Raw genomic sequence first — 21,000 nt, forward strand, 5'->3', positions numbered from 1 at the left:
TAAGGCGCGCTCCCGCGCCGATCGTAATGCGCATGCTCCGTCGGGTAAATTACCCGACGTGCATTGCGCTAAATGAAGTCTCACGGACGTCATTTGTTTTGACGGTAACGTAAATGGCGTCCATCGCCATTCACGGACGACTTACGCAAACGACGTTAAATTTTCAAATTTCGACGCGGGAATGACGGCCATACTTAACATTGAGTACGCCACCTAGGGGGCATCTTTATCTTTACACCGCGTATCGCTTACGAAAACGACGTAAAATCACTACGACGGGCAAGCGTACGTTAGAGAATCGGCGTGACTAGTCATTTGCATATTCTACGCTGACCGCAAAGGAAACGCCACCTAGCGGTCGGCGTAGATATTGCAGCCTAAGATACAACGGCGCAGGCCGTCGTATCTTAGGCATGTTTAAGTGTATCTCAGTTTGAGAATACACTTAAACATAGAACGGCCTTAGAATCGGACTTACGTCGGCGTATCTGCTGATACGCCGGCGTAAATTCTTTGAGAATATGGCCCTTGGAATCTAACAGCTTCAATCTGAGAATTTCTACTGGCCAGCCTCAGGACTGAAATAAGACTTATTTTTCCTCCTTGCAATCTAGCCATAGGATACATACTGACAAAACCAATAATTTTTTTACATCTTAAAACGGAACGAAACCCATTGAATTAACAGTTTAAAAAAACAGTTACATTCCCGACACGTGCCAGGAACCCGTGACACTCCTTGTGCTCTCAACCAAACCGTGAAACCATCAAATGGCTGATGCCATAACTGATCACATGTGCAGCATCATGAAGATCAAACAGAGGCCAAGATGGCAGCTTCCTTGGCTGAAAACATTAGGAGGGTTTAGTTCCACTTTAAACTCAACTATACGAGGATATTAATTCCACAATAGGTTTCAAATGTGTGTTTGTGCTCTAACAGGGGTATTCTAATTACGTATCTGAGGCTTCTATTCAATAAACAGTGCGAGGAGTAATGTGCCAAAACCTACAGTAACCAATCAGAGTTCGGCTTACTGAAGTTTTCATTCATACCAATTGGATTCTGGCCGGTTGCTCTGGGCACAGCACTTTGTAGTTACTGCATTGCTCCTTGCACAGCTGTAGTCAATAAACCCAAATTATTCAAACACATTAACCAACCAAAGATTGGCTTTCATTTTTAATCTCTTTGCAAGCCATTAGAAGTGGAAATTATTTCGTAGGGCAGCGAAGGGAGCAATTATGACTGCATAACTACAGCAACCACATTTTAATAGATTCTTCTGACCTATTGCTCTGAGTTAATGACCTTTGCTTCAAGGTGTCGAAGTCGAAACGACCTCATTTCCTGTCTTTAAAGGGGAGGTTCACCCTAAAAACCACTTTCTCTAATTACACTGGCCCCCCACATTACAATACGATTATGCCTGTTATATTTTTTTTGATGCTGTACATACCTTCGTACAGCTAATTCACCCGTGGCTTCGGGGTTGCGAGTCCCGCGGGAGTGGGCGTTCCTCACATGCTGGTGATTGACGTTTTGACAAAAAAACAGCTCCCCCCGTCGCGTAAGCTGCGTCGCGACTGGCGAAAGGAGCCGAACGGCGAGTCGGCGCTATACTGCGCCTGCGCATCACCGTTCGGCTCCTTTCGCCAATCGTGACGCGGCTTACGCAACGGGGGGAGCTGTTTTTTTGTCAAAACGTCAATCACCAGCATGTGAGGAACGCCCACATCCGCGGGACTCGCAACCCCGAAGCCACGGGTGAATTAGCTGTACGAAGGTATGTACAGCATCAAAAAAAAACATAACAGGCATAATCGTATTGTAATGTGGGGGGCCAGTGTAATTAGAGAAAGTGTTTTTTAGGGTGAACCTCCCCTTTAAGGAAGCCATTAGCTCAACTAAAAAAAAAAAAAAAAACTGTGACCGTTTTTTTAAATATATACTACAGTGAATTTAAATAAAAAAAAAAATCAAAGACAATTTTATTATCCCTAACATTCTTATTAAGTCTTTCCCTGGTATTAAATGGGCCGCAAAGGAAAAGACCTTAGGTAAAATGGGGGTGTGTAGGTAGTTTAAAATCTCAGTTCATTAAAATAAGAAAGAAAAACTAAGTTTCCCCAAAAGACAGGAAAACGACAATAAAAACTATGAGAACTGTACAAACATATTCACCTCCAGTTGATAAAAAAATAGAGATATATCACAGCTCACGAACATATACAGATCTGTCAGCAGATGTGCCAATAAAAAAAAAAAAAAGAAAAAAAAATGTCTACTTGGACTTCCTCCGTTTGGATTGGTTGGAACTGGCTCCAGGTTCTGCAAGGAAAAAACAGTGGTTGATTAACTTCTTCACTGCCAACAGAAAACAGAGCACTGCCACTGGCTGCCCCCCTCCGGCAGTCAAGGGGTTGGCGTTGTAATCATTAGTAGCTTTGTAGCTCACATTGGGGTCCCTTTGATGTTTTCTGAGGGTGCAGAGAGCGTTTTATTGTGCCAGTGACAACTTACTGTATCCTTGCAAATAAGAACCAGATAGTATGTACTCTGTAGGGGGAAGGTCATCATCATCTATGGACCCCAACAGCACAACACTGCACCATGGTCACATTATACTGCAATATAAGTTACCTGCAAGCCATCAGTAACATAAGCAGAGCAATTTAGTAGAATTATGAATTCTTTGAAACAAACATGAATGCATTACGCATATTGAAGCAGATCGCACGTGATCTGCGACTCATAACAACCAATCAGACTTCATCAGTCAGTGTGTTGAATCGTGTTCTCTCTATACTATACCTACCAAAACACAGGGCTTGTAGGAGGGGGAAGGGGGAGCAGAGGCGGCTCTTTAATTAGGCAAATTAGGCGGTCGCTTAACCACTTAAGCCCCGGACCAATATGCAGCCTAAAGACCCAAGGGGTTTTTACAGTTCGGGACTGCGTCGCTTTAACAGACAATTGCGCGGTCGTGCGACGTGGCTCCCAAACAAAATTGGCGTCCTTTTTTCCCCACAAATAGAGCTTTCTTTTGGTGGTATTTGATCACATCTGCGGTTTTTAGTTTTTGCGCTATAAACAAAAATAGAGCAACAATTTTGAAAAAAAAGCAATATTTTTTACTTTTTGCTGTAATAAATATCCCCCAAAAACATATATAAAAACATTTTTTTTCCTCAGTTTAGGCCGATACGTATTCTTCTACCTATTTTTAGTAAAAAAAATCGCAATAAGCGTTTATCGATTGGTTTGCGCAAAATTTATAGTGTTTACAAAATAGGGGATAGTTTTATTGCATTTTTATTTTTTTTTATTTTTTTACTACTAATGGCGGCGATCAGCAATTTTTTTCGTGACTGCGACATTATGGCGGACACTTCGGACAATTTTGACACATTTTTGGGACCATTGTCATTTTCACAGCAAAAAATGCATTTAAATTGCATTCTTTATTGTGAAAATGACAGTTGCAGTTTGGGAGTTAACCACAGGCGGCGCTGTAGGAGTTAGGGATCACTGTGTATGTGTTTACAACTGTTTGGGGGTGTGGCTGTAGGAATGACGTCATCGATCGTGTCTTCCCTATAAAGGGAATGACGCGATCGATGCGCCGCCATAGTGAAGGACGGGGAAGCCGTGTTTACACACGGCTCTCCTCGTTCTTCAGCTCCGGGGAGCGATCGCGACGGAGCGGCTATAAACAAATAGCCGCGCCGTGGTCCCGGATCGCTCCCCGAGCGGACCCGACCTCCGCATGTAGCGGGGGGGGTCCCGATCGGACCCCCCACCCGCTAATAGGGGAGGACGTACCCATACGCCCATGTGCCTGTACGTGCCATATTGTGGACGTATATGTACATGGGCTGGTCCTTAAGTGGTTAAAGGGTCACTAAAGGAAATTATTTTTTTTGCTGAAATGACTGTTTATTGGGTATAGAGACATAAAAGTTAACTGATTCCTTTTAAAAATAATTAAAAATTGAATTTAATCTATCATATAATGTGCATCTAGTTTCACTTTCGGTTTTAAAGGTACATACATGAAGTACCGGGTGAGAGGTGAGTCGGGAAGACTCACAGAACAAAAACAAACAAATCCAGGGCAGTGTTTTGTTTTTAAAATGAATCTAATTGGTTCTGAGGAGTTTTAGACACACAGTAATGACAGCTTAGACCACCGTGAAAATCTCCCAGTACTGTGGTTATAAGGAAACAGGCAACCAGGAAGTGTGGAGATCACAGCAGAATTACAGCTACTTCAAAGCAAAAATGAACAATGAGGACATGAAACCAGTACTGCAGTAAGGTAAAGGAAGCTATTTAGCTAAAAAAAAAAATTCCTTTAGTGACCCTTTAAGGCCTCACACTCACAGGGGCCTTGCGGCTGCCTAATTTGCCTCACCTCAATCACCGTGTGCTAGATCCATGCAACTTTTTGCAGCCATTTTTATTTGCTTGAATTTTTTTACCCATTATGGTCATGAGTGGGGCCCCCGTGTCGAAGTTTAGCTTAGGGCCTCAAAAAGCCTAGAGCCGTCTCTGAGGGGGAGCAATAGTGTACTTGGGAGCAGCACAACCAAAATAAGAATGCGCCTTCTTAGTACATACAATGCCTTGAAAAAGTATTAATTTCCCTTGAAATTTTCCACATTTTGACAGGTTACAACCAAAAACGTAAATGTATTTATTGGGATTTTATGTGATAGACCAACACAAAGTGGCACATAATTGTGAAGTGGAAGGAAAATGATAAATGGTTTTCAAAATAGTTTTACAAATAAAGTGTGGCGTACATTTGTATTCAATAAATCAATACTTTGTAGAACCGCCTTTCACTGCAATTACAGCTGCAAGTCTTTTTGGGAATGTCTCTACCAGCTTTGCACATTTAGAGAGTGACATTATTTCCCTCATTCTTCTTCACAAAATATCTCAAGCTCTGTCAGATTGGATGGAGAGTGTCTGTGAACAGCAATTTTCAAGTCTTGCCACAGATTCTCAATTGGATTTAGGTCTGGACTTTGACTGGGCCATTCTAACACATGAATATGCTTTGATCTAAACCATTCCATTGTAGCTCTGGCTGTATGTTTAGGGTCGTTGTCCTGCTGGAAGGTGAACCTCCTCCCCAGTCTCAAGTCTTTTGCAGACTCTAACAGGTTTTCTTCTGATTGCCCTGTATTTGGCTCCATCCATCTTCCCATCAACTCTGACAAGCTTCCCTGTCCCTGCTAAAGAAAAGCATCCCCACAACATGATGCTGCAACCACCATGTTTCACAGTGGGGATGGTGTGTTCAGGGTGATGTGCAGTGTTAGTTTTCCGCCACACACACCGTTTTGCTTTTAGGCCAAAAAGTTACATTTTGGTCTCATCTGACCAGAGCACCTTCTTCCACATGTTTTCTGTGTCCCCCACATGGCTTATTGCAAACAGGACTTCTTATGGCTTTCTTTCAACAATGGCTTTCTTCTTGCCACTCTTCCATAAAAGCCAGATTTGTGGAGTACATGACTAATAGTTGTCCTGTGGACAGATTCTCCCACCTGAGCTGTGGATCTCTGCAGCTCCTCCAGAGTTACCATGGGCTGCTTCTCTGATTAATGCTCTCCTTGCCCGGCCTGTCATTTAGGTGGACGGCCATGTCTTGGTAGGTTTGCAGTTGTGCCATACTCTTTCCATTTTCAGGTGATGGATTGAACAGTGTCCTGTGAGATGTTCAGAGCTTGGGATATTTTTTTTATAACCTAACCCTGCTTTAAACTTCTCAACAACGTTATCCCTGACCTGTCTGGTCTGTTCCTTGGCCTTCAGGATGCTATTTGTTCACCAAGGTTCTCTAACAAACCTCTGAGGGCTTCACAGAACGGCTGTATTTATACTAAGATTAAAATTACACACAAATGGATTCCATTTACTAAATAGGCAATTGATTCCACTAGATTTTAGTTAGGGGTATCAGAGTAAAGGATGCTGAATACAAATGCGCACCACAATTTTCAGATATTTATTTGTAAAATTAATTGAAAACCATTTATCATTTTCCTTTCACAATTTTGTGCCACTTTGTGTTGGTCTATCACATAAAATCCCAATAAAATACATATTTTTTCTGCCTCTAAACTCTCCTGACTGAAAACGCTGCTAAAAGCCTATGTGTGCATGGACACATAGGATAACATGCAGGAGAATTTAGAGGCAAGGGAATATAAAAACGCCTGATGCCCCTAGAAGAAGCTTCAATAACACCCAATGTGCATGAGGCCTTAATGTTTTACTGAATCATAAAAACATCAATAAAGCGAACATGCAGCCAAAAATCACAAACAAAAAAATCAGCACAAGGAACATAGCTTACAGTCAGTAGGATGTGTCCCTTGTGCCGATTTCTCTTCTGTTAGTGAAATTCTTCCTCGGTCCTGTCAACCCTCACCCACCTGCTCCTGCAATCTTCTGGAACGGTGGGGGTTAATACAACTAACTGGCTTTCACAGGTTCTCATCCAGAGAGCCCAACTATGCTTGTCTTTTCTGCCCAGCTGCTTCATTCATTGAAGCCGTACTACAGTTTCTATGAATAAAAACAGGATCTATGAATGGAGGGGGTGGAGCTAGCAATCATCCACCCATCCTCCAATCATAGATTGTGTTCCATTCACAGGAAGCTGTAGTACGGCTTTTACGAATGGAACAGCTGGGCACAAAGGGCAGGCTTAGTCAGGCTGCTTTAAAGTGGTTGTATAGTGTTTTTATTTTTTTACTTGTACCTACAGGTAAGCCTATAATAAGGCTTACCTGTAGGTAAAAATAATATCTCCTAAACCTTTACGGTTTAGGAGATATTCCCCTCGCAATGAGCTGCTGACTGCAGCGGCGCTTGCGCACAGGGCATTCTCGGCTAAAGGCCCGGCAGATGCTGGACCTTGCTGGAAAGAAGTCTCACGCGCATGCGCAGAATTGATGACATCGCGGCTCCAGCCAGTCACAGCGCTGTAACCGCGATACCAGAAGGCACGCCGATGCAACATGTCAACTACCTCGGCGTGGACCAGGTGAGTAACCGATGCCTCGTTCTAAAGGTAAGTATTTCATAATGCCGTTTACCTTACATGTGACAAAAAAAATAAAACATTTTGACTATACAACCACTTTAATGGCAGCCTCATTAGCTGCGCAAACCCCTGTCGCCCCGGAAGACTGAGGAGGTGGGGAGGCAGGACGAAAGAAGATTTCACTAACCGAAGAGGAATCAGCACAAGGGAAACATCCTACTGACTGTAAATTATGTCCCTTGTATTGATTTTTGGACCACTTAAAAATACTGATCCAGTGTTGGCGTCCTGGGGAGATCAGACCAATAGAATCTTCAGTGTTATTGAAGACTTTGATGCCAGTGTCTACAATCCAGAGCTGGTGTGGGTCAAGTGACCCATCATATGTGCTTTAAGTCACATGATCCAGAAGTGCTGATAGTTGAGTGTTTACAATTAAAGAACCCACATTCTGCCTTCCTAATTTCTCAGTAATTTTCCAAAGCAGAAATAAACTCAAGGTGCAAGTCTGCTGTAGGCCCCTTTCACACCAGTGGACCAATTGAGTCCACCTGTCAGTTTTTCAGGTGACCCGATGGAACACCCATTGTTCTCTAAGGGGCGGCGAATGTCAGCACCCGCTGGGCATCCGATAAAATTCACAAAAAAAAGGATTTTTGTACTCACCGTAAAATCCATTTCTCCGAGTTCATAGACGGACACAGCCTTCATTGACCTTAGGGTTATGCTTCTTCCTACCAGGAGATTCCTGGTAGGAAGAAGCATAACCCTAAGGTCAATGAAGGCTGTGTCCGTCTATGAACGAAAAAAAAAAAGGGACGCCATGAAAAACGTTGCCCATCCGTCCAGCGGATCGAATGACAATCGGATGAAAACGGATGTGCAGTCTGTTTCCATCTGGCTGCCCCATAGAGGAGAGCGGGCTGTGTCTGTGTCCGCTTTGCATAGCAGAGCGGACATGGACCTCACATCTGCCTACTCAACAGGTATTTGTGCTGAGATCCCCGCTGAGCAGGCGTTTTCCACTTGGACAGATCCGCTCCATCTGAAAGGGGCCTTACATACCAATAGGCTTAAGACATCGCATCAAGTACAGTTGCTTGCTACAGGTAACACACATGACTTTCTATGCCAGTGCTTTCCCACAAGTTCCCATTATTAAAAACAGAAAAACATTCAGGCTGTGTCCTCATCAGTCAGATTTGGTCCCATGCTGGCTCTCCAACACCCCTATTAAAACCAAGCATTGCATCGGTGCCATCATTTTCAACACACAACTTTTAAAGTGGATTAGTCACCAGTGTACCTATGCAGTCACAAAGCCAGAGGAGGTGCATATGCTGTCTGTGCAGCTTCTTCTGCTTCATACTAGCCCACAAAGTAGAAAAAGTTTCAACATGGACAATCAATGGGAAGATAAAGGGGCGAAGTATTGGTGGCCTAGACATGTGTGGGGGGGGGGCTGAGCCAGGCACTCCATCCACTGTCGGACCTTTTAAGTAGAGGAACTAGACCCCAATCAGGAAGCTGAGCTGCTCCAAAGTCATCCTGGTAAGGTCATGGTGGCGGTGACGTCACGGGAAGCTACTGGGTCGACCAGGTATGGCAATGTGAAAATCAGCCAAAAGAGAAGTCACCGGCGAGCGACTGTCAGAGACACATATTAGCCAGGTGGAAACAACACTGGCCTCAAATATTCTCTTTAAACAGGCCCTTTGAATTAATATTTGTGGAAACATGACGCTTGCAAGCCACAGAATGTGACGAGACCACTTTAAAGTTCTCCTTTCTCACAGTCTCTGGTAGATCTCCAGCAGTTTCTCCACAACCATCCATCATCCTAAACATGTTGACCTTGCAACAACCCGCTAAAACACATCTTGTATATCTACTGCATATCAGTTGGCTGGTTTCCTTCACCTTTCGCGGAATTCGATGCAGCGCTGGGACGGGGCGCGCGCTTTCGCTGTCCACTCTCCAAGATGTCTTGTGGGATGGGAAATTCTTCCATTCTGGAATTCCTACGACTTGGGGGCCTGGACTTTTCTTCTGGCTCACTAAATGGAATGAGATAATATCAGTGAGCCAAGGACACCTTTGTGCAACATGTCTGTTTTACTGTGTTCTTAATATGTGTTTTATATCAGTTTCTCAACCATTTTTTGAGTCAAATCACCATTTAAAACTCTGCACCAGTCTTGAAGCACCCAATTCAAAATTGTAAAAAGTGAACCTACAATTTAACACGTGGCAGAAGCATCTACACACATAGGACACCCCACATTGAGGGTAGTTTATACTTGCAAAGCAGCATTTGTCAAAGTGGAGGTTCACTCTAAAAAACAACTTTCTACCATGCCATCCAGCATACTAGCGTCAGCTACAGTATGCCTTTATTTTTTCCGCTGTACTCACAGTTTAATCCATTAGTTAAGTTTCAGACTCCTCTCGGGGAGTAGGCGTTCCTATGAAGAGGGGAACATGGATGACGGCCGGCTATGGCGCGTCACGCTTCCCGAAAATAGCCGGAGTAGGACTCGGCTCTTCACGGTGCCTGCGCACAGACTAGGAGCTGACTGTGCAGGCGCCGTGAAAAGCAAAGTCCTATTTCGCCTATTTTCGGGAAGCGTGACGCGCCATAGCCGGCCGTCATCCATGTTCCCCTCTTCATAGGAACGCCTACTCCCCGCGAGGAGTCTGAAACTTAACTAATGGATTAAACTGTGAGTACAGCGGAAAAAATAAAAAATAAAGGCATATTGTAGCTGACACTAATATGCTGGATGGCATGGTAGACAAAAAATGTTTTTTTGTAGGGTGAACCCCCGCTTTAAAGCTGAACTCTGGGAGCCCAAGGCAAAGGTAGTTTTAATTTTTCCCCATAGTTCAGCTTTAAAGAAACGCAAAACGCTTCATGTTAAATGCTTGCTTTTGCTTAGCGTAGCTTTAAATTAAGTTGTTACTGACATTATCCCTTTCTCCCCTGGCAGGCAGAGCTCATCTCCTCCCTCTGTATCAATCCAGCATTGTACCAGTCTGCAGTTTCCTCTCTCCTCTTCCTGTATTCACAGGACACAAAGGCAGCAGCAGTAGCTATTGGCTCCTGCTGCTGTCAATTAAATCATGCAAAGGAAGTGGGGGGGGCGTGGCTGAGCCATGTTGTGCGTGTCTATGTTATGGACAGGAGAAGGGGACAGTGCTGGGTGGGACCCAAAAACAGGAGTAAAGCCCCTGCTCTGTGCAATACTATTGCATTCACTCATGCAATGTGGCAGGAGCCCCGTTGCAAAGGAAGCATTAAAGGGGTTATAACCCCCCCCCCTTTTTTTGTAAAAAAAAAAAAAAAAAGATACTGGCCCAGATTCACAAAGGACTTACGGCGTAACTCCACGTATGCCGTCGTAAGTCCGAATGTGCGCCGTCGTATCTATGCGCCTGATTCTTAGAATCAGTTACGCATGAATTTTGCCTAGATACGAGCGCTGTAAGTCTCCTACGCCGTCGTATCTTGGAGTGCATATTTACGCTGGCCGCTAGGGGCGCTTCCGTAGATTTACGCGTAGAATATGCAAATTAGCTAGATACGCCGATTTAGAAACGTACGTGCGCCCGGCGCATTGATTTACGTTGTTTACGTAAGGCTTTTTCCAGCGTAAATTTACCCCTGCTATAGGAGGCGTAGCCAATGTTAAGTATGGACGTCGGGACAGCGTCGAATTTTGCGTCGTTTGCATAAGTCGTACGCGAATAGGGCTGTGCGTAAGTTATGTTCACGTCTAAAGCATTGACTATTTGCGGCGTAATTTGGAGCATGCGCACTGGGATACTTTCACGGACGGCGCATGTGCCGTTCGTTAGAAGCGTCAATTACGTGGGGTCACGATTAATTAGCATACAACACGCCCCCCTACCAGCCTCCTTTGAATTACGCGTGCTTACGCCGGCCCATTTACGCTACGCCACCGTAACTTAGGACGCAAGTGCTTTGTGAATACTGCACTTGCCTCTCTAAGTTGCGGCGGCGTAACGTAAAAAAGATACGCTACGCCCACACAAAGTTACGCCGCCCTACGTGAATCTGGGCCACTGTATTTATTGGCGTATAACACTCACTTTTTTACCCTGGAAATAGAGGGTAAACTGTGCCTGCGTGTTATATGCAGGGGGCTGTGGAAAGTTTTTTCCCTGAAACTTCCCTCTCAAAGTTAGGGTGCGTGTTATACACCTTGTTTTGCACAGAGTAGTCCCGGGTGCCCTGCTGGCGCGCCACAGACTCAGACTGTCGTGTCACCGGATTTGATTGACAGCAGTGGAAGCCAATGGCTCCCTCTGCTGTCAATCTATCCAATGAGGAGAAAGACAACGGCTGGAGCCGCTGTGCTCATGCACCTCACTGGATCAGATCGGGCTCAGGTAAGAAACGGGGGGGTCTTGGGGGAGCTGCAGCACAGAAGGTTTTTCACCTTAATGTATAGAATGCATTAAGGTGAAAAACCTTGAGGCTTTACAACCACTTTAACCATTTCCCAAAGTTGAGTTTGAATAAACAGAATGCTTAAGGTACCACTAAAGACTCCTTGTACTTGTTCTGTATAGTTACTAGATCATGCACAATTAAAAAAAAAAAAAAAACTTTCTTTATAAAGTTCTCCGTGTGCGTCTTACACACTCTCCTCCCAGACACTGCAACACACAGTGAGAGGATTGCAGCAACAAAGGCAGTGCTGTCAATCCAGAAAGCAGTGGGCAGGACTAGGTGTGGCTATAGGCTTGTGAATCAAATGTGACAAATGCAGATTACACTGTATTGCAGTCAGACACAGCCTACATGAGAGTGGCAACTCTGCTCTGAATTCAGGAGCAGTGCAGCATTGTTGCCACACCATCATAGGATGCCGCATTAGCTGGATTTCACTGGGAGGTTCTACTTGTATTTATAGAACTCTGCAGGGGATCAAAGAGAAAAAAAAAAACTTACAACAAAGTGCTGCAACTCCCTTTTGTATGGGAGGTTGCAGGTCTATTTTAAATTGACCCAGTTGCCGAGTGAAGAACTCCAACAGTCCCCTGGACAAGACGGTTGTTTAAACAACCCCTCTGGTGGACACAGTATCACTACAGGACACATTAGCGTGTCTGTGTCAAAACACCCCTTTTTATATACAATTGTCCTCCAATTCATTAACTGAGCTGCCCAAAAACCCCACTGGGGAAAACTCCCATGCTGTGTCAAAATTTGCCTTCCGGGTGGCCCTTCGGTACCCTCCCTTCTGACTTCTTTCATAAAAGCTGTCAATTAAAAAACTAACCGCCGAACAGCAGCTGCTTCCAATAAGATGAAGCTGTTGTTCTGGGTTTTCTGCAGTAGCTGGCACTGCAGATTTGTCAATCTAATGTGTAAATAATGTGTAAAGCATGCATGGAGGAATCTAAGATTTTTTTTCCCATTCAGCCTGCAAAAAAAAAAAACTATCAGTGTATGGACAAGTTTAACAAAATATCTAGACCGTGATGATGTGCCTTCTTATTAGGGGTCCTATGGGATGGGAAGTACCCTACTATATTACCATTACATTGTTCTAGGATTCTTTTTTGAAAACTCATTTAAACTCAACAAAGCACACAAAAAAATAGCATAAAAACTCACCACTCCATATTCTCTGGCATATCAGCATCTGAAAAGAAAAAAGATTTTTTTTTATAAAACGATGCATGGCAATGTTGCAGGAAGACAATATTATTTCTTCTTCAGGAAATAAACCCATTGCCGTAACATTTTACCTTTGTTCTCGGGTGCATTCTGATTGTCACTGCTGGTCCCTTCCTCTGGCCCGTTATTCTGAGGAAAAACTAATCAAGAGAAGACGGGTAAGAGGAACATGGAAAGCAAATGTTCGTAGAACTTTCGCTGATTAAATTCTTGTACTTGGGTTATGCTTCACCTTAAGGAGAAATGGACACTGGCAATCAGAAAAGTTGTAAGCCAGATGGAGTATAACCCCTCCTCTACACAGGGGCATAACACAGGAGGGGTGGTTGCTGTGTCCCTTAATGGACTCAAAGAAAAAGATTTCATTGGAAGTACAAAAATCTTATTATTTTCTCCATCATACATTAAGGGACTCAGGAATTCAGAAACGGTCAAAATGTTCAAAAGAAGTCCAACTGAGAGCTGAGCAACGGCCATTGCCGACACTATGGCGGAATCAGGAACCATCTGCTACAGAGGACAAACAGAAGGACCAACGGCCATTGCCGGCACTATGGCGGAATCAGGAACCATCTGCTACAGAGGACAAACAGAAGGACCAACGGCCATTGCCGGCACTATGGCGGAATCAGGAACCATCTGCTACAGAGGACAAACAGAAGGACCAACGGCCATTGCCGGCACTATGGCGGAATCAGGAACCATCTGCTACAGAGGACAAACAGAAGGACCAACGACCAACTCTAAGACGTGGTGAAGACCCCTACAGCAGGGGTCCTCAACCCCCAGGCTGCAGACCGATGCCAGTCCATGGCCTGTTAGGGCCAGGCCGCTCAGATGGGGGTGGGTGGCAGGAGAGCTAGCCGGCACAACCTGCACTGCCATCCTCCCACCACCAGGGGGTGCCTCCTCCGCTTATCATGGCACCACTACTCCCCTCGCTCTCTGTGGTGACCTTACCTATAGAGAGGAAGGGTGAAAAGAAGAGATGGTAGGAGAGCCAAGCTGGCCCAGAGGTGACAGGCTGCACAAGCCCAAACCCTCCTGAGGTGACAGGTTGCCCCAACACACGCCCTTCCTCCCAGTGACTGCACGCACACACACCTCCCCCTGAGGTGACAGGCAGCACACCACCCTGCAGAGGTGACAGGCAGCACACCACCCTGCAGAGGTGACAGGCAGGCACACCACCCTGCAGAGGTGACAGGCAGGCACACCACCCTGCAGAGGTGACAGGCAGGCACACCACCCTGCAGAGGTGACAGGCAGGCACACCACCCTGCAGAGGTAACAGGCAGCACATCACCCTGCAGAGGTAACAGGCAGCACACCACCCTGCAGAGGTGACAGGCAGCACACCACCCTGCAGAGGTAACAGGCAGCACATCACCCTGCAGAGGTAACAGGCAGCACATCACCCTGCAGAGGTGACAGGCAGCACACCACCCTGCAGAGGTAACAGGCAGCACATCACCCTGCAGAGGTGACAGGCAGCACACCACCCTGCAGAGGTAACAGGCAGCACACCACCCTGCAGAGGTGACAGGCAGCACATCACCCTGCAGAGGTGACAGGCAGCACATCACCCTGCAGAGGTGACAGGCAGCACATCACCCTGCAGAGGTAACAGGCAGCACACCACCCTGCAGAGGTAACAGGCAGCACACCACCCTGCAGAGGTAACAGGCAGCACACCACCCTGCAGAGGTAACAGGCAGCACACCACCCTGCAGAGGTAACAGGCAGAACACCACCCTGCAGAGGTAACAGGCAGCACCAACTCCATGCAGAGGTAACAGGCAGCACCAACACCCTGCAGAGGTAACAGGCAGCACACCCCCCTGCAGAGGTAACAGGCAGCACCAACTCCCTTCTCCTCGGTCCGTAAAGGTGTTGTCATCACTGGAGCTGGTCCCTGGTACCGGGGGGGTTAGGGACGGCTTCCCTACAGGACAGGGGAATCTGTCAATGCCCAAGGTGAGGTCACAGAGGATCAACTGGATGCTCAAACCAGGACAGAAAAACCACTGCCAAGGGGAATGGGGACACCAAACCTACACTAGCAACAGTTGTGAGCCAAAACTACCAATAGGTGGAGCAACAAATATATGCAATAGGAGAGAGACAAAATAGGGTCACAAAAGGAACAATGAGATTGTTCCCAGGATAAAAAAAAAAAAAAAAGATCCTTAAAGGGAACATTGGACAAACAGGTGAAAAAAAAGGATTTTTGTACTCACCGTAAAATCCATTTCTCTGAGTTCATAGACGGACACAGCCTTCATTGACCTTAGGGTTATGCTTCTTCCTACCAGGAGATTTAGGCAGAATTCTACAGCACTTAAGGTGTTAAAAACTTTCCTTCATGCTGCTCCTCCCAGGGGGCGTGGCTCCCCCAGGCATAACCCACACCCTGCTTTAGCAGCCTCAGTTCGTAACAAGCAGTACAAACCAAGGAGGGGTGGGTGCTGTGTCCGTCTATGAACTCAGAGAAATGGATTTTACGGTGAGTACAAAAATCCTTTTTTCTCTTTCGTTCATAGACGGACACAGCCTTCATTGACCTTAGGGACGTCCCCAAGCAGTGTCAAAAAAATTCGAGGGGTGGGAAAAATAACACAGCAAAAACAGGTTACACCCCAAACAAAAACCGGAGTTACTCAACGGAGGAACTCCAACCTTAAACTGCCGCCTGTAACACCCTGCGGCCAATGGAGGCATCCGAAGATGCACTCACATCCACCATATAAAACTTTGAAAAAGCGTGGACCGACGACCAGGTCGCAGCCTTACACACCAGTAACACAGAGGCTTGGTGTCGGAAAGCCCAAGAGGCCCCGATCGCCCTGGTCGAATGCGCCATGACCCGAAAGGGGGGCGCCCGCCCTTCAGGGCATAGGCCTGAAGCACAATCCGTCGGATCCACCTGGAAATGGTGGCCGACGAAACTGCCAGGCCCTTACTGGGACCGGACACAGACACGAACAGCGAGTCCGACATCCGGAACGGAGCTGTCGCCGACAAGTAAACTCGAAGGGCCCGAACCACATCCAAAGAATGTAAAGTGGCCTCCTTCGGGTTCTTCGGCTGAGGACACAAGGATGGAAGAACAATGTCCACATCCAAGTGAAAAGCCGAAACGACCTTAGGGAGAAAAACGGCTGCGGCCGCAGCACCACCTCATCCTTACGGATGACCAAGCAGGGAGCCTTGCAAGACAAGGCCACCAGAACAGACAGACACCCGTCTGATCGAGGTAATTGCTACCAGAAATAAAATCACCTTTTGTGACAATAAAACAAAAAACCTCCCGAATGTCCTCAAAGGGAGCATCCCGAAGCACTGAAAGGACTAAATTCAAGTCCCATGGGGGTAATGGAGGGCGCACCGGAGGGGCCACCTGCCAGACCCCGTGACCCAACGCACGCACCCAGGAGTGCTATGCCAAGGGTCGCTGCAAGTAAAAAACAGCCAGAGCAGAAATCTGGCTCCTAACCGTACGTAAGGCGAGAGCCTGAACCACTCCCTGCTGCAAAGACAGCAGAATCCTGTACACAACGCATGTACGAGTGTGCCAGTTCATCTCCCCACACACAGAGAAGTAGGCCTTCCATGTATGAGGAAAAAACCTACGTGAGGTAGACCTCCGTGCAGGCAGCACGGTAGAGACCACCGAGCCCAATAGGCCTCGGTCCTTAAGCCCCTGGCTCTCAACAGCCACGCCGCTAAGGCCGGTGGCTGTGAAACAGGGTGGAAGATTGCACCCTGTAACAGAAAATCAATTCCCAGGGGAAGACGCTAGGGGGCGTCTGCCAGCAGACGCACCTGGTCCGCGTACCAGAAGCGACGCGGCCAATCTGGGGCAATCAGGACCGATAGAATCCCTACAGCTTCTACTCTGCGCAGCAGGCGAGGAAGAAGCTTCCGAGGAGGGAAGGTGTAAAGTAGGCGACAGCGACCCCAAGGAGCCACCAACGCGCCTGACGCGTCCGCCCACGGGTCCTTAAACCTGGCCACGAACCGTGGCACCTACCGATATAGAGACGGAACGCTAGAAGGTCCACGTCCGGAGTGCCCCACTTTCGGCACAGACCCCGAAACACCTGCGGGTGGAGAGACCACTCTCCTTGGCCCAGTGCAGTGCGACTTAGGTAGTCGGCTAGCCAATTCCGTATTCCCGGAATGTACCCGGCCGATAGAGCCGGAACGGACCCTTCAGCCCACCGAAAGGATGCGCGCGACCCCCGTCGCTGCAACAGAACTCCGTGTGCCTCCCTGATGATCAACCTACGCCACGGACGTGGTGTTATCGGACAGGATCCTGACCGGTCGGCCCTGTAGATCCAGGGACCACCTGGTAAGGCAAAGCTTGATTGCTCGGAGCTCCAGAACGTTGATCAGTAGGCAGGACTCCACCTGAGTCCAGTGCCCCTGGGCTGACTGGGTGCCCCAAGCGCCCCTCCCCAACCGGAGAGGCTGGCATCCGTCGTGACCACTGTCCAGTGGCCTGCAGAAAAATGACTTTCCGGCCCGAAGCACCGGAAACGCCAGCCACCATACCAGGGGAGACATGATCAGATGACTCAACTGAATCTGGTAATCCAGAGATGACGGAAGCTAGTCCCATCGTGACAGCAGTTCCCTCCGTAGTACCCTGGCGTGGAATTGGGCATACGGAACCGCCTCGAAAGAGGCTACCAACTGACCCAGAACCTTCCTGCAGAATCGCAGAGATGACCGCTTCTGGGTCGGCAACTGCTGCACAGCAGATAGCAGAGTCTGAAGTTTTTCCGCTAGGAGAAAAAACACTCCCGCCCCGGAGGAATCCAGGACCAGTCTCAGGTATCCCTGAGACGGAATCAACCCTGATTTCAGGACAATCCAGAAACCAGCCGAACACTCGGAGAGCCTGACACGTGATAGACACGGCTCCACCAATGCAGAGCTCGAAGAAGCTCGTAGGAGAATGTCGTCCAGACATCCCATGATAACAAACCCCCGCTGTCACAGCCGGGCCAGTATCGGTACGAGCACCTTGGCGAAAACCCGCCGAATGGGAAGGACACCATTGAAAATGGTCCCCCCCGACCGCAAAGCACAGAATCTCTGGTGGTTTGAGGATATGCAGGTACACGTTCATGACATCCAAGGATGCCAGAAAAACCTGACAAAACAAAACGAGGGACTTGAGGCCCAGGATCGACCGGGCCCCATCCTCCATGGGGACACAAACAGAATGGAGTAAAACCCCGAGACCGTTCCAACGAGGGAACCGGCACAATCACTCCCCTGACCAGAAGATCCTGGACAGCCCCTGACGGAGTCAACCGGCGAACCGGAGGAGGCCAGAAGCCGGAGGGAAAAAACCTGTTTGGCAGACAAGAGAGAAACTCAATCTTGTACCCCAAGGAAAACACTTCGCAATGCGAAGCCAGTCTCCCACCCGAGACACGGGCGGGAGCAGACCTTCAGGCGGAAGCAGGTATGTCCGCAGACTTGTTAGGCATGCGGTATCCGGTGCGCTGCTACCCCGCAGCGGGGATTCAAGCACCATGTAGACCTACCCCCACCGCACAGGGCGAGCGAAAAAACGCTCGGAGGTAGGCAAGGAGGGTCCTTGCACAGGGCGAGGTCCCTAGCCCTTCCCAAACCGTGGGAACAGCATGCGCTTACCACCTGTGGCATCCTCAATGATGCCAGTCAGGGAAGACCCAAAAGGACCGTTCACCCTTAACGGTGATCACCAAGGCCACCTTAGAGGTCCTTCTTCCAGCTCCTGCAGCAGGAGCTTCGCCCTTTTAGTCGGGGCCTGCCAGGGCCCCGGCCAGAGCCGGCCTCACCGCCGAACCCACCACCGTGAATAGGGAGCGGGCCACGGCCTCCACTCTCCTATCAGCGGGATCCTGAAATGCAGGAGCCCCTTCCACAGGCAATGTGGTGGCCTTGCGCAGTCTGGACACAGGGGGGTCCACTGGCGGAGGAGAGACCTACTTTTTTTTTTTTTTTTTTTAAAGCCCCCCTCAAGGGGGTAACTGGTTGCAAAGTTTTTTGACAAACTTTTTGCGGTGCATCCCATTCCTTGTATAACATATAGTCCAAATAAGGAACACAAGGAAACACTTCAGCGATGCGTGGTAGTCTGCTGGTACTGACACGGAGGTGTCTCCGCCACATCCTCAATTTTTAGAGCCTCACGCACCGCAGAAACAAGAGCTCCAACAAATTCTTGCCAGCAACTGACTGCAGCAGAGTCATCCTCACTATCCATAAGGGTTAAAACCCGCAGCCTCTGACATAACAGAACCAGAAAAAAACAGCGATTCTGTGTCATCCCCAGAAGCAGGCTTCAGGGAGGGGGCGCTTTTTTACCCCCCATCCGGGCACTAGCTGCTTCAAACCTGGCAAGAAACCCAGGACAGCCAACATAACAGATGTGGCAGGGGGAGGGGCATTAAGGGTTAACTCAGGCATAGCTTGAGTTCCATAGTGTCAGCGCTGAGTCACCCACCCTGCAAGGCAGGACAAAAAAACCCACTGGTCACCTCCTTGCTGCTATTGCAGAGCATGGGGGCCCCCGGTATTCACCACCCCACCCAGCTGCAGAGGGAGCTGAAAAACCTCAGGTGTGCTCCGATGTGCTGACTGTGATGTGTATTCACCTCATGGAAGATTCACAGCACTAAAACTGACCAGAGGCTGTGTCTCAGGGAAGAATCACATCGTTACCAAGGAGATTTCCAAGATGGCCACCATCTGAGGTAAAAATTACCTCATAGAACACAGCAGCACTGACTGCTTTGTCTGTTACCTCAGAAAAGAATCACAGTGTTACCAAGGAGATTTCCAAGATGGCCACCATCTGAGGTAAAAATTACCTCATAGAACACAGCAGCACTGACTGCTTTGTTACCTCAGAAAAGAATCACAGCGTTACCAAGGAGATTTCCAAGACGGCCGCTGTCTGAGGTAAAAATTACCTCATAGAACACAGCAGCACTGGGGGAGTGGCCTAATGATGGCGGAGTAGAAGCAAGTTGACTCCAGAGCTCCTCTAAGCCCCCGCTTACCTCCGGATTTCAATGAGCACTTGAGTGATTCCCTATGGCCGGAAAAAGTGTATCTTACCCGCCTGGCTGGAGGGAGTAGTGACGAGGTGGCTCCAGGATCGTAGCCTAAGAGGTGGACTGGGGATGAAGCAGGAGGAGAGAACCTCCAGACCCTCCAGAGTGCGCGGGCAGGCTGACATCCAGCAGTTCTTCCCCCAGACACGGGCGGCGGTGAATCGGATACGCTCAGCTGAGTCACGTGGGTGTAAGGAAGCGTGCGTCCCGCCGGCGTCCTTGTTCACCCACAGAGAGATAGCAGACCAAAGTGAGCCCTCCCAGGTCGGCGGTGACACGGACAGCGGAGCAAAAGGAGCAAAAGGTGGAGAGAGAGAGAGGAGACAGCCTGAGATGGAGGCACTACAGGGACTGCAAGAGGGAGAGCTGAGGTCTCTGAAAGAGGTGTTGCAGACCTTACCAACGCGAGCTGACATACTGGCTCTCCCTACACGCGCAGAGATGGAGGCGCTGGTGACACGAATGGAGGAGTCCCACCGGAGAGAGATGGAGTCGGTGCACGGGGAGATACAACATCTGACAGATAAGTTAACACATGTTGTTACCGAGGGGGGAATGTTGGAAAAGCGAGTAGCTAAACTAGAACAAATACAGAATACACATTCCCTCCAAGTTGATCTACTCCAGTTAAAGATAGAAGAGATGGAGGACAGAAGTAGACGCAAAAATTTGAGGTTCAGGGGGGTCCCCGAGACAGTGGGGTCTGAGGCGCTGCAGCAGTGCATAATAGCAATTTGTCAACAATTGGTGGGCCAGGGCCTCTCTCAACCCTTGGAATTTGAGCGTCTCCATAGAGCACTGGGCCCCCCCTCACTGAACCCCAATAAGCCAAGAGACGTGATTGGTTGCTTCTTGAACTTTTCACATAAAGAACTTGTGAGCCGGAAAGCTTGGGATGCAGGAGGTGTGATGTATGAAGGGTCTAAGATACAAATACTGCCAGATCTCTCCCGTGCTACCTTACAAAGGAGAGCAATGCTGCGCTTGGTTTTAGATAGGGTTAAACAAGCAGGTGGAACTTACCGTTGGGGGTACCCCATAGCGGTCATTATCAAGAAGAACACACAGTCATTTCATCTACAACAGCCTATAGATTTACCTG

The 21,000-nt window shown here is 48.0% G+C and overlaps 1 protein-coding gene across 2 annotated transcripts in view; it reads right to left on the reverse strand.

Annotated features, from left to right (window-relative positions):
• Positions 1–1,916: 1,916 nt before the first annotated feature.
• Positions 1,917–21,000, reverse strand: part of NCOA6 (nuclear receptor coactivator 6) — a 67,338-nt gene continuing 48,254 nt past the window's right edge. For both annotated transcript variants that reach the window (XM_040330396.1, XM_040330395.1), the window contains 3 exons: positions 12,715–12,742; positions 8,988–9,124; positions 1,917–2,332 (listed from right to left, as the gene is read on the reverse strand). In XM_040330396.1, the coding sequence (XP_040186330.1) occupies positions 2,286–2,332; positions 8,988–9,124; positions 12,715–12,742 (212 nt within the window). In that variant the 3' untranslated portion in view covers positions 1,917–2,285. The remainder of the gene's footprint in view (positions 2,333–8,987; positions 9,125–12,714; positions 12,743–21,000) is intronic.

Source organism: Rana temporaria, chromosome 12 (assembly GCF_905171775.1).
Source record: "Rana temporaria chromosome 12, aRanTem1.1, whole genome shotgun sequence".
Lineage (NCBI taxonomy): Eukaryota > Metazoa > Chordata > Amphibia > Anura > Ranidae > Rana > Rana temporaria.